This window comes from Ceratotherium simum, chromosome 2 (assembly GCF_057802395.1).
Source record: "Ceratotherium simum simum isolate JZ-2026a chromosome 2, ASM5780239v1, whole genome shotgun sequence".
Taxonomy (NCBI): domain Eukaryota; kingdom Metazoa; phylum Chordata; class Mammalia; order Perissodactyla; family Rhinocerotidae; genus Ceratotherium; species Ceratotherium simum.
Window position 1 is genome coordinate 85,063,973 of NC_141901.1, and position 14,871 is coordinate 85,078,843.

General features: G+C 35.3%; 1 protein-coding gene across 7 annotated transcripts in view; it reads left to right on the top strand.

Moving 5' to 3' along the window:
• The window catches only part of ZZZ3 (zinc finger ZZ-type containing 3), a 121,551-nt gene that overhangs the window by 45,919 nt on the left and 60,761 nt on the right, over positions 1-14,871 (top strand). For 4 of the 7 annotated variants that reach the window (XM_014788281.2, XM_087448752.1, XM_087448722.1 and 1 more), the window contains exons 2-5: positions 4,331-4,463; positions 4,543-4,608; positions 6,047-6,200; positions 11,041-12,596. In XM_014788281.2, the coding sequence (XP_014643767.1) occupies positions 11,092-12,596 (1,505 nt within the window). In that variant the 5' untranslated portion in view covers positions 4,331-4,463; positions 4,543-4,608; positions 6,047-6,200; positions 11,041-11,091. The remainder of the gene's footprint in view (positions 1-4,330; positions 4,464-4,542; positions 4,609-6,046; positions 6,201-11,040; positions 12,597-14,871) is intronic. The other 3 variants (XM_087448739.1, XM_014788280.2, XM_014788282.2) reach the window with 3 other exon arrangements.

Genomic DNA, 14,871 nt, shown 5'->3' on the forward strand with positions numbered 1-14,871 from the left:
TGCACATATGATGGTGGTCTCATAAGATTAGTATCATATAGCCTAGGTGTGTAGTGGGCTACACCATCTAGATTTGTCTAAGTACACTCTATAATGTTTGCATAACAAAGAAATCACCAGTGATGAATTTCTCAGAGCATATCCTTGTTGTTAAGTGTCGTGTGACTGACTGTACTATATAATGTTTAATGTGCTACTGTGTATTTCTTCCTAACTTTGCACTCAGCGATATTACTTGATAGCTTGAAATTGGCCATAGGTAGGAGTATTCACACCACACACCCTGGTAAACCTGTAAACCAGGAACTACAAACCACTAACCGCCCCAGTTGTTACACATTTTCTTGCATTCCCCTGGCTATGGGTATCTTTCCCTGTACTCCTTCTGGGTAGTTTTCCAGGCCTTGGAAACAAGGCCTGGTACAATGTTCTGGGGACCCTAGCTACTTTGATCTCCCTACACTCCTCACTTCATCTTCTTTTTTTTTTTTTAAATAATTTTATTTATTTATTTATTTTTCCCCCCAAAGCCCCAGTAGATAGGTGTATGTCATAGCTGCACATCCTTTTAGTTGCTGTATGTGGGACGTGGCCTCAGCATGGCTGGAGAAGCGGTGCATCGGTGCGCACCTGGGATCCGAACCCGGGCCACCAGCAGCGGAGTGGGCACACTTAACCGCTAAGCCACGGGGCTGGCCCATCACTTCATCATCTTAACTCAGGGAGACTGCTGAACTTTGCCAGGGATCACTTGCCCTGCTCTGCAGCCTGGAAACTCTCCAGACAGTAAGCTGGGGCAATTAAAGGCTTTGCCTCATTTGTTTCTTCTCTTTCATTGATCACTGTCCTACATTGTTTGGTTTCCAATGTCTAAAAAACATTTTCATGTATTTTATCCAGATTTTTATTTGTTTCAGGTGGCAGCATAAATCTCATTCCTATTACTCTGTCTTAGCCAGAAGTGGAGGTCCCTTGGAAGGGTTTTAGAAAGCAGAGTGACAAAATTGTGCATTTTAGATTATTCTGTAGATCCTGCATTTGTAAGGGGAGAGACTTAAAGTAGAGGGACCAATTACAAGGCAGGTGGGTTAGTTCAAGTGAGAGATGTTGAAGGCCTAAGGTTGGTCGTGGATGATGATACTGGGGGGGGGGAATGATTTGAGAAATATGTAGGGGGAAGAATCTAGTGCAGGGTTTCTAAAAGGATAGAATATGAGCCATTTACATCTGAATCACCTGTAGTATTTGATAAAATGAAGTTTCTGTGTCGTGCCCCAAGTTTATTGAATCTGAATTTCTAAGGAAAAAGTTTAAAAATTTGCATTTTAAGCAAATACCTAGGATAATGCTTATGAACACTGAAGCTTCAGAAGAAACTGATGTAATTCTTTTTAAAATATGTTCTTTGGGCCGGCCCCGTGGCTTAGCGGTTGTGTGCGCGCGCTCCGCTGCTGGCGGCCTGGGTTTGGATCCCGGGCGCGCACTGACGCACCTCTTCTCTGGCCATGCTGAGGCCGCGTCCCACATACAGCAACTAGAAGGATGTGCAGCTACGACATACAACTGTCTACTGGGGCTTTGGGGGGGGAAAATAAATTAAAAAAAAAAAAAATATGATCTTCGTCTTTGGGGAGCTCCTACATTGGAATGACCTGAAGTGCTTAATAAAAAATAAAGATTTATGCATGCATGTCCAAAACTTCTGAATCTGAATTTCTGGGGTGGTTGGTTCGAGGAAATTTCTTAGACACACTAAAGTTTGAAAAGCAGTAAGCTAAAGTACTTTACAGACGTAATCTCTTCTGAACTTCACAATAACTCTGAGACGGAGTAGGCAGGCATTATGTCTCCTGTTTTATAGTTGAAGAAATGAAGCACGAAGTGGTTTGCTTATGGTCAAACAGTTATTAGTGGTGTAGGGAATCATACTTATGTCTCCTTCCACCAAACCTGATGCTCTTTCTACTACCTTTCTGTTGACTGTGAAATAGGCTTATCTCTAAAATCTGTACCAAGTAAAAATTCAGTTCAGCTCTCTATAGCAAGTAACCGTGATAAGCTTTATTGCCTAGCAAAGGTGTTTATATCTTTGACCATTATCGTAATGTTTTTTACAACTGACTTTAAATGCCCCCCTTTGTTTCTTTTAAAATCATTTAAAGACAGACTAGAGTGCACATATTTAATATTTTCATTTATAACAACTGAAGAATTGGGTCTAAATATGAATCTATAGTATAACCTTTGTTTTGAGTTTCTTTTCTTGAGTCTTGTAAAACTAAAAAAAAATTTCAGTGTCTTGTAATTTAGGTTGCGTTTAGCTTAGACCTCACAGTTATACTTTTAAGTAAGTTGTGTGGTTTATAACTTTGCTGTATCACTAGGACTGATAATATTTTCTAGTGAGATTTTCTGTAGTCTTTTGAAGTAATTTCATATGTGCCATGAATCTGAGATCCTGCAATCTATTTAACACAGTAGTACCAGTGTTAGACTGCAAATAGTAGGAAAAGTAATTCTTTTCAGGCAAGATTGGTTTTTGGATTTGCTTTTGGAGTTCTTGAATAGTCAATGAATTTTATTAGTATGTGAAAACAAGCAAAGCTCTGTGGTAAGGAATAAATAAGAAGGCCTTAGGAACAGGATTTAAATGGTTTGTTTTCCATTTTGTATTCTTTTTAAAGATAAAATAGCTTAAGTTTTTTATAAACTTAAGGAAGTAAGTTACTATAGTTAAATAAATCAAATAAAAAATTATTGTAGCTTATCACAATTCAAAGTAGTTGATCTGCTCCAGAAAGATTATAGCATTTGTGCAGAATGCTTAAATTTGAAATGTATAGTGAATGAAATGAAGAATGCAGTGTAGGGAGTATAAATTTTTGGCTAGTTTAACTTCCTTGCTTGTTATAAGAGAATTTATAGCAACTTTTAAATTTAGGAATACTTATATCTGTGTTAATTTTTATGGCATTATTTAAAGTCTTTTTTAACATTTGTAAACAAATGAATAGAGAATTGTTTTAAGTGTTTAAGGATAGATATCAGTTACTTTTTTTTTTTTTTTTTTTTGGTGAGGAAGATTGGCCCTGAGCTAATGTCGGTTGCCAATCTTCCTCCTTTTCTTTGAGGAAGATTATCCTTGAGCTAACATCTGTGCCAGTCCTCCTCTATTTTGTATATGGGACGCCACCACAGCATGGCATGATGAACGGTGTATAGGTCCACACCCGGGATACGAACCTGCGAACCTCACCACTATGCCACTGTGCTGGCCTTGATATCAGTGTTTCTTAATCACTGTTTATTCTATTGTCTTATTTCCTCCAATTTTTTTTATTGAGATGTAATTGACATATAACATTAATTTCTACTCTGTTATTAATGAAACTTATCACTAAGAAGATCTGGCAGGTTAACAATATCAATAGCAGATTTTGTCTGCAAAACAGATGTAAGGCTATCTGCATTTTCTGTGTAGATTTTTTACTTTCTTTTTATTATATAGGAATTTGGAATGGCACACCATGGTGAATCATGTCAGAATGCCATTCATAGGTTTCTTTCTTTGATATGTATGAATGACTATTTTTTGCAGCTCCTTTTTTTCCACTAATAAACTGGTTGAAATGACTTAAGGTTTTAGATAATGCTTTTTGTCATCATTGTAAACACATCACTGTGTTTCTCAGACTTGTAATCTACAACCAAGTCTATGTTTTTAAGAAGCTTACCTTTAAGGAATGTTTGTACAGCTACATCTTGATTTATTTCTTCATTTATTTTGTCACACATATTTTCTCTTTACTTCCAAAATAACATTGGCAAATTAGTCTCAGAGGGATAATCTGACCAAGGCAAAAATATCACTGTAAAAGACATTGAATATTTTCAAGTCACATTTAAGGGAAAATCATGATCTTTTTTACTGCATTCTTAAGCATTATAGATTTATTCCCTAATATCGTAAAACACACAAAAAGTACTTTTCTATTAATGTCTGAATAATTATAGACTTCTGGAAAATGAGGTTTACCTACATTGGTAATCAGAAAGGAATCTAAGGAGCTCTCAAATTTGTAAGAATTTTAATTTAGAATTAAATTTTGAAATATTTTATGTGGGTACTCAGAATCATTTGTAAGAGTGTTAGCAAATCCTCTTAGTCTGTTGAAGATAACACACGTTTTGTAGCTAAACATAAGGAATTATTTGTGAAGTTTATTAGAAAATGCAGTGTGCTGTGTGTTTGGAAATATTATCACTTTTATCCACAAATCTGTAAACAGTAACACATCCATAGTGACTATATTGTGGTTTCCCTTCACAGATATCAAGTTGTGCTAGTACAACCATATAAATAATTAATACCTGAAGTCTCAATGTAACATGGACATTAACAGTGATGACAGATAAATGCAGACGCTTGGGAATCAAATACTAGGCGAAACACTTTAAAAAAGGTAAGAAAAAAATGTAATCTTAATTAAGGCCAAGTGGGCTTTAGTTAGTAGAAGTTATTGACTGAAGTTTCTTTTTCAGTGTATCAGGCTTTTAAGAAACACATCTGCATGATCCTGTTTATCTTAATACTGGTAGAACTCCACTGTAAGTATTAGTTCTTCTGTGAAAATAACAGTTGCAGATATCCTTGCCTGGTAAATACCATAATGGATGATGTTCCTATAGTGAACCCAATCCAAATAGGGTAGTAATGTTGCTGACTGGACCTTGATGGAGTGCTAGATCTGGGTGTTCATGTCTACTCAGATGCATCTCACTTATGGATCCTCATTGCCTGTGATGATTGCCACCACCGCCTCACACTATAGAATGTAATGTTTTCCATGTTTGTGAAAGGCTTTCAGGATTGGGTACAAAGGAGTTGGAGTCTTTGTTATAAGAAGAGGGAATTTTCAAATCAAGGGTTACTTTTTGTAGGATCATGTTTTCATTGCACACCCTCCTCATGTTAATTTAGAAAATTTTTTAATGTAGTATTAAATGATTTTATTTAGAGAGTTTTCCTACCTTTTGCTTTTCAGGAATTTACAAGGCATATTTGGGAGAGATTGCATCTACAGATATTAGATATTAGCCCTGTTCCCCTTCTAGCTGACTAAAAGTGTAATCTGTTTATTTTTACTAGGTAATACTCTAGTTTATAAGGTTTGATAATTGCATCAGTTTTTAAATTGTAATCTTTCACCAAAAATAGTGTCACTTTTAGAATATCTTGTTTTGTGTTTATAATAAAGTGACAATTTCGATAATAAACATCACTAGTCTTTTTCCTGGTGTTCCTCCTTGTTTCCAAATGGGCTCTCATAATAACCTATTTAGCAACATTCTCTGAAAAGGATATCATAATACGTTATTATAAAGTAAACCTACAATTAATCAGACTGTCCAAGAAATGAAATGTAATTAGGTTAATTAAAAATCTGGCCAGCTGGGTACTAAAACCAGAAAATCCTTATTGTTTTTGTCTTTGTTGAAAATCCATATGCCAAAAATAATAGAAATTTTCCTTTATAGTAGAATCTTGTAGCACTTTAATAACCCCTCAAGGTTATGATGGAGATATAGAAGACTTGGTTGATTCTCTTGTGTGTATAACCCAAATTATTTTTGTTGTTCAGTCCACAGTTTTGCATACTTGAAGGCCAAAATTTGGGGAGGCCTCTAGAATAAGAGTAAGAGATCATAAATTCTGTATGAGAAATCTTCTTATCAAGGGCAGTCTTTGGGTCATCTCAAAAAAATATTGCCTAGATTCTAGAAAAGAACTGAGTCACATTTTGACTCAAACTGAGTTGTTATAAAGGTTTAGTATATTTCAAGCTCTTTTTGATTTGTCTTTGTTGGTTTCTAAGAAGGCTTTTCCAGTTTCTTAATATCTCTGAGACTACGGAGTTACAAACAAGTACCAAAGTTGTTACAATAAACAGTCTATTACTTGCTATTTCCTCTTATTATAGAAGGGGTAAATCTATTAGCGTAAGTTAATTTGTTTCTTTAATTCTTTTTTTTTATTATTTTAAAGAAAGGAATTTAGGAGGTTCTAGTATTCTCCATGGCTGAAGCTGAGAGTCTGAAACCCTGATGCTTAAGCTCTATTCTAGATCATAGCTCCAACTCCTTCAGGATATAAGGAAAAGAGATAATATTTCCACAATGATAGATCTTTGGTTGTACAGGTAAGTTATTTAGTTTTGCAGTAGTGAAGACAACTATAGTTTGATTTTTTTTGGGGAGGGGGGCACTTGTTACTTTTCAATACTTCTTTCTCTGCATGGAAAATTGTGCAGTCTAGCTTGCTGTTCATAGGAGTTTGGAGCTATAGGGAATGGGTTAGGGATGAAATATTTTCCCACTTTTTTTTTTCTCAACGGGGATAAATGAAATCTCTAGAGCAGATTATACCTATCTTTGACACCCTAGGTGTTTTTGATTCAAGGAGCATTTTGAAATTCCTTGACTTCTCTTTCTCCTCCATTGTCTTTTTAAGTGTGTATTCATTTAGCTCTATCTGTATCTGTCTGTCTATCTATCTGTCATATACCTGTCTCTTTTAATGGGGAAGAAAGAAGAGATTCCTTTATACAAGAAAGTACATAATAGAGTTCCCAGACTTCAAAAGGGGGGACGTATTAAGAACCTTAAGTTGAATTGCATACAAGGGTCCCCATGTTTCACTCTCCTACTTTTAACCTTGTAGGTACAGTGGTAATTGCTCAGCTGAAGAAATTGGTCTTAAAAGAATTGTATGAGAGGGTAGTCAGAATGATTATTAAGCAGTTTATGTTTATGTTCTAGACAAATAGAAGAACAGTCATATTTGGTAGCACTTCCCCATTGTTCTTGCTCTTTTTTGCCTTTTGCTTTGGTTTGTCTACATAGTATCATGACCAGTTTCCTAAAAATTGTTTGCTTAATAAAACTGAGTATTATGAGAATGAATATCAGCTAGGACATTGATGTTAATGGAGGATTGCCAGTCCCTCAATTCCCCAACTACTTTGATGATTATAGTAGGAGCAAAAGATTACAGGCAGTGTCTTTGAAATATCTTTTTGAGATTTCTTTCTCTTAAGTAAAGGTGATAGCGGGAGTAATGAATAAGGTGATAGCTGGAGTAGTGTTTCATTAGGTAGACCGTTTTGGTTTAATGTTTATTATTCCTTTCAGTTCTCATTGATGCATTTCTGCAGATATGATCACAGGGGCTGGAAATTTATGATCTCAAACATAGCTAATACTGTTTCAGAATCCTATGGTTAGATTTGAAGCAAAAGTAGATTCAAATTTGGGGGAGGGTAGTTCAAAAGCAAATAAATGGGTGAGATATGTGGAATTACAGGTAGGATTTGGGGCTTAATATGAATGGATAGGCTGAAATTTGGTTGACTGTCCTTCTCAGATATGCCGTCCAAAGGATGAAGACTTACCAGGGCAGAGAAAAGAGGAAAGGTGTATAGTGATTGATCATATTCTTTTCTCTCTATTCTAGATAGTGCCATATTCATTAGTTGGTGGATAACATATAGGAAAAACTTCATTCTGGTTGCTACATTGGGTTTTGCTGTGTGGATATATTAACTAATAGTTTCCCTTAATTCTAAAACTAGAGTGATTGAATTTCTAGTTCCAGTTGGGTGTTGGCTAAGGTTTTCACCATATGCTTCCTATTTAGTTAACTAGCAGGGTTATTTTCTGAGATACTTAGTTTGTAAATGAGTTCCTTTCTGTTTCCTTAGCAACTTAATTTTTGACAGGAATATAATTTTGTGATCCAAGCCTCTTCACTGAATCTTTTCAGTAACTCTGTATTATAAAATGAAGGAAACAACTGCCTTAGTCTCTAATACATTGCTAAGCATGGCAAAACAATGTTGAGACTTGGTTGAGATAATCAGGACATTTTTAGTCCTTTTTTGGTAATTGAATTTTGCAGTTTATCAGATATCTACGGAAGATATGTGCCTTTACATATGGCTATCCAAAATGGAAAAGATATGAAGAAAAACGTTAGAACAGAAGGAAAAAATCATCAGAGGGAAGAGGGTTACAATTTCATTTAACTCTAATCTTCAGAATTTTAACCAATTTATTACCTTAAGTGCATGTAGTATGTTAATTTCAGGAAAGAAATTTTTATAGTCCTCTATTTGGTACTTCCTTAGCCAAGGGAATAGTGGCTTTATTTATAAATTTTTTAATATTAGGATCAAATAAGGAATTAAAGGCTATATTATAAATAGATCTAATTTAGTTTGAAACTTGATGACTATATTATTTTAATAGAATACTGTCTGGTTTCAGTGATCTAAGGCAGTGGTTCTCAAACCCTAGTAGGCATATAAGTCACCTGAGACTCTGATAAATTGATAAGTCTGGGGCAGGGTCTGATATTCTGCATTTCTAACAAACTTCTAGGAGATGCCCATGATGCTGGTTCTCAGGCCACACTTTGAGTTGCAAGAGTTTGAGGTACCAGAAGAGTCTTTGTTATGAAACAGATTTGCTGTAAATATGGCCTGATAGCACAGGATTTGAGAACTCTAAAACATGGGCTTCATTGTAGTTGTTGAATGGAGTTAAAAATATTTTTAGGGAGCAAAAGAAATAAAAAGAGGTTTAATCTTTCATATTAATCAGTGTTGTGATCACTGGAATGGTGAGAAAATAAAATAGGCCCTTGTTATAGGCAGTATTTTATAATGAGATATATATGGTTTGTTTTTATAAGTAGTTCTGAGTACTAATAATAATAGGTTTATTTCATTAATAATGATGAGGCAGAGATTTTGCTCTCATTTGGATTGGTGTGGAAAGAAAGGAAAGGCTAGGAATGTTTGTTATTGGAATCATTTGAGGTTTATAAGTCCTTAATTGGCATCACATTTTAAAATGTAAAGATTAACAGATTCTTTTTTGTTTATAAAATATTACTGTTGCCAATATTATTTTGAACAATAAATTATGAATATAATTGAATTTGCCTTAAAGATATTTGCATTAGATTTTGTAAGTAAAGTTTATAAAATTAACTTATGTTTTCTTTGTATATTTACATAGGTATTTAATATTTAAAAATCAGTAACCTTCAAATTTGAGAGCTCCAGATTTGGGTACATGAAACAAATTGATTTTAATATTTTTTAGTTTGTGCTCTTTTGAAACATCATTTGAAGTATAACTTAAGTTTTTGGTAATTAAAAGTAGTATTTATGGGACATTCACTGTTTATTACCTGTGAATAAAAATAGATAGATTGTAATCTTGAAAAGATTTTAGCAAAAGAGAATTGCATGTCAGGTCCCTCTAATGCATCCCAAAACGAAGTTTACTGTGAGTTCTGATTGGTGTCCCACACTTAGTGTTCATTTGATTGCTATGGAATTCTCTGGAACAAATTATCATGCTTTAATCCCAGGGCTGGTTTTGTTAGTCTTGTACGATTTTTAAAAATTGTTAATTAAAAATTTAGAGGTATGCCATACTCTGAAATAAAACTGAATTCAACCACCTTATATATTTTACAGGATACTTTCTCAATTCATTTGTCAACAGGCAGGAACAGGAAGACAGTTTCCTTTAATGTTTCCTTTTTTTGTATGTGGTAGCGTGTTGCTGTGTCTTCTAGTTCTTCATAACTTTTCCATTGTTAGACATTTCCAGCTGAGGCAAAGGAGGATTGTATTTGATTTGCGGGGGGAGGGTAGAATGGCGTTTGGAGGCTTATAGGAGAAGGAGGCTATGGGAAGGATGGCAAAGGGGAGGGTGGGTACTGTGAAACTTTGTACTACAGCCATTTATTGGCCTCTTTCTCTATCCATCCTGCACCCCATTCGAAGCTGGCAGTGTAGAGGCAAAGTATCTTGTGAAAAGCTAAACAGAGAGGATCAGAAGAATGGAGACTTGAACTTTTAATAGCTCCTGTATTCTGCTTGATGGGAGAGCCTTTGGAAAATATCACTAAACCACTCAGAGTTTATCCAAATGGATCAATCAGGGAGTTTTTCAGTTTCCCTCGCATTTCTATCTTAGAAACTCCAAACATCCACACCAGAAAACTTACTCATCTCCCCAACAGGCATTAAAACTGTGGCATACACATATACACAGGAGTTCGAAGAAGGAAAGGATGAGGTTATATGTGTACTCCTGATTTTTTAAATGTAATATTTGCTTCGGGGTCTTCTTTCCCTTTTTCTTCTATCCTCTTTGGAATACTTCCCTTCACTTGCTAATTTATGACTCTCCTTCTAGAGACTGGGGAGGCTGGCTTTGCTGTTTTGCTCTTAGCAAGTGCAAGCTAGAATTGTGATTTCTTTCCGTCTGCTTAATTACAGAAATTCTACTGCAACCAAAATTTTTTGGATGCCACATAGTTTATTATCAAAAGATTTGACCGGAAACTCATTTTAGTGAGAGTGAATTAAAAAGAGCAGAGCCTGCCTTTTTAATTGCTGCCTTTTTAATTCCTGCCTCCCAGGAATGTTTTGAGGAAACATGAGAAATGATTGTGGGATAGTTTTTGTGATAGCTGCTATATAAATTCAAGATTATTATTTAATAACCAAGATGAAATCCTGTCTTTGAGAGAGATCTTTTCTGGGCCCTTTGTGCCTATGTATCTGAGAGGCAGATACACAGTGAGGCAGGTTAAGAGCAGGGTCTCTAGAGCCCTGCCCTTCCACTTACTAGCTGTGTGACTTTGGACAGATTACTTAAACTGTATGTGCCTTGATCTCCTTGTTTGTAAAGTAGGGATGATAAAAGCACCTATCCTAGTTGTTGTGAGACTTAAGTGAGTTAATTATGTAAAGTATGTAGAACGATGCCTGGATCATATTAAGTACCATATAATTGTTAGCTATTAATAATATCATTTTTCAAAATGTTAATAAAAGAAATTTTGTCATAATTTATTAGTATTGGCTATACTTGGATTAAAAAGTTATAGCTTTATACTTTTGTTTTAGGTATATTAACTATTACCTTTTTCTCATTATTTTGTTTACATTTTTGAAGGTTTCCCAATGAGTGGATCATGATGACCGTATTGTAGGGACTTGCCATAGTATGGCTGCTTCCCGATCTACTCGTGTTACAAGATCAACAGTGGGGTTAAACGGCTTGGATGAATCTTTTTGTGGTAGAACTTTAAGGAATCGTAGCATTGCTCACCCTGAAGAAATCTCTTCTCATTCTCAAGTACGGTCAAGGTCACCAAAGAAGAAACCAGAGCCTGTGCAAATTCAGAAAGGAAATAATAGTGGAAGAACTACTGATTTAAAACAGCAAAGTACTCGAGAATCATGGGTAAGCCCTAGGAAAAGAGGACTTTCTTCTTCAGAAAAAGATAACGTAGAAAGGCAGGCTGTAGAAAATTGTGAGAGAAGGCAAACAGAACCTGTTTCACCAGTTTTAAAAAGAATTAAGCGTTGTCTTAGATCTGAAGCACCAAACAGTTCAGAAGAAGATTCACCTATAAAATCAGACAAGGAGTCAGTAGAACAGAGGAGTACAGTAGTGGACAATGATGCAGATTTTCAAGGGACTAAACGAGCTTGTCGATGTCTTATACTGGATGATTGTGAGAAAAGGGAAATTAAAAAGGTGAATGTCAGTGAGGAAGGGCCACTTAATTCTGCAGTAGTTGAAGAAATCACAGGCTATTTGGCTGTCAATGGTGTTGATGACAGTGATTCAGCTGTTATAAACTGTGATGACTGTCAGCCTGATGGGAACACTAAACAAAATAGCACTGGTTCCTATGTGTTGCAGGAAAAATCAGTAGCTGAAAATGGGGATTCGGATACCCACACTTCAATGTTCCTTGATAGTAGAAAGGAGGACAGTTATATAGACCATAACGTGCCTTGCACAAATTCAGAAGTGCAGGTCAAGCTGGAGGACCACAAAATAGTAACTGCCTGCCTGCCTGTGGAACATGTTAACCAGCTGACTACTGAGCCAGCTACAGGCCCCTTTTCTGAAATTCAGTCATCTTTAAGGGATTCTGAGGAGGAAGTAGATGTGGTGGGAGATAGCAGTGCCTCAAAAGAGCAGTGTAATGAAAACACCAATAACGCCCTGGACACAAGTCTTGAGAATATGCCAGTCTCTGGAGAATCAGAACCATCTTCTGTTCTAGACTGTGTTTCAGCTCAAATGATGTCTTTATCAGAACCTCAAGAACATCGATATACTCTGAGAACTTCACCACGAAGGGCGGCCCCTACCAGAGGTAGTCCCACTAAAAACACTTCTCCTTGCAGAGAAAATGGACAATTTGAGGAGAATAATCTTAGTCCCAATGAAACAAATGCAACTGTTAGTGATAATATAAGTGAGTCTCCCAGAAATCCTGATGAAATTTCTCAGAGTGAAAAAGGGATATGTTGTGACTCTGAAAATAATGGGAGTGAAGGACTAAGTAAGCCACCCTCAGAGGCAAGACTCAATATTGGACATTTGCCATCTGCCAAAGAGAGTGCCAATCCGCACATTACAGAAGAGGAAGATGATGATCCTGATGTTTATTACTTTGAATCAGATCATGTGGCACTGAAACACAACAAAGAGTATGTGTAAATATGGTAACCATGAATTCTGCTTTGTTTATTATTCCCCACGTTTTCAGTATCTAGTCATAAATGTCTATTCCTAGTGTTTTTATTACAGCTAAAATGAATGCTTTAGCTGAAATTTTAGCTTTAATGTAATGATTTTCTCAACTCTTAAAAAAACTCCAAAAAAAAGAAAGACTTTAAAACTCAACTTTATTACTCTTCTCAGTGACAATATGGTTTTCTAGATTTGGTTTTTCACACATCTCAGAAAAGACCTGTAGAAACAGGGTTGATGGTGTTTTGTTTTTTAATAAGTTTTATACCATTTGAGTTAATTTATAAAATGGAAACATTGTTAGTTATCACAATACACTTTGATTTATAGTTGTAGAAGGTTATGAAGTGTCTATGCCTACCAGATAGAGTAGAGCAACTGATGAGTGCTTAGACAACATCCAGATAAGGAAAATCTAGCAAGCTACAAATCTACTTTTATCTTAGTTGCTTATATCTAATTTCCAATTAAAACTTTTGATTTAAAGTGTGCTTTATGCATCATTTTTCACTTTTGTGATTTAGAGAAGTAGATATTACTGTTAATACTATGACAGCTAGTTGTATGTCATAATTAGCATATTAGAAAGAGCCTGCTCCATAGTTTACATAGAGCATTTTGAGACAGCTTTTTCCTGATTCTAAATTACAAGGGGAGACTATATCTTAAAATACTTTCAGTTCTTAACCTTTGTGATAAAGGCACTCTTTAAAATAAAGAATTAAGTGTCCAAATTTATCACAGTTTTGCTTAGATTTCCTTTGAAGTATTCTTGGCGGTAACACAAATGAATTGGAGCTATGTCTAAATAAACCTGAAAGGAACTGTTAACAAACAGTGCTTATCATAAATGTCATGATAACCAACAGTGAAAGGTACATTTATATATGTTAATCACCTTTACTTCTACAGAGCAGGCTTTTGAATTAATATCCCAATCAGATTATACAGACTGCATTAAAATACTGATTTGAAGAACCTTTGTAATGTTTTTGTTGTGGTAGTTGTCAGATCCTGGTATGTATCAGGTCAAAGTATCAAATCCTGGTTGTGGAACATAATAAGTTTTTGCCGTGTATTATAGATAGTTCAGATTTTGGATATGATAATATGGTGGCCTTTTAGTATAGGTCTCTTTACTAAAAATTTTCGTCTGTTTTCTTTGTAAATAGTATTTTAGTATAGGGTTTAATAGAGAGGTCCTTTTATCTGAGCACTTTATTCATTTATTTTGTGGAACTGTTAGCATTTTCATGTATTTAAAGTGTTTTAAAGTCCAATTTGAGGTAGAAAACTTGTAAGTGAAGTTTTTTCTATTTTAGGTTAGTTGAGTTCTTACCATCAGTATTATGTGTCAGTTTTTAAAAGTATCACTTATCTCTAGGCACAAAGGAGCAGAGCATATGTCTTGGGGAAATACCAAAAGCTCAAAAAATGTGCATTTTTACAAAATGATATTTGGCTAATTCTGTTCTTTGCTTATTATTGTTTCTTTGGCGAAAGAGATGCTCTCTTAAGGCTTAGCTGGTTATTGATGATGGAAAATATTTTCCCATTAATTATGTTACTTTTGTTGTAAGAGCTTTCCTGATGATGATTCTGAAGGATGATGATGTTCTTATAAACAATTGTCTCAAGATAGTGGCCATAACACTTAAAAAGTGATGTTCTGTATTCCTAAGCCTTTGGGAATGAGAGCAATACAGTTTCATGGGTTCCTTAGGATATACAGAGTCCTATGAAATTTGGATGTTAGTTGCTTTGTTAGGACAGTGTTCTCAAATTAATGCCTCATTGGGTGACTTTGGGCAAAAGAAATCAGTCCTTGCTTTTTTACCTTGCTCCAAGACTTTTGAAGAGAGCACCTTTTGACACTTCACTTTTAACTTTTTTTTTTCCCTAAAGGAAGCAGATCAGGAGAAATGAGATGAAGAGAGGGGGCATCTTGATTAGCATCTTGGTTAGAGATAATTTAAGGAAAATTGGGAGAGGGTAAATTTGATCATGTCAGATGTAATCTCTTCAGTAAAGTCCCTATTCCTATGCTTTTTGTGTAGAGCCAAGAGATGATTGGATGTAGCGTTGGCTCTTTTTACCCAAATTGTCATTGTTAAGAATAGCATCATGATACGTCTAATGCTTCCGAGTCTCAAGTAAATTTCTGGCAGTTTGAAATTGTTATTAAAAGGCACTTGGGGTAAAGAAAAAAAAAACACGGGGTAGATGGATTAT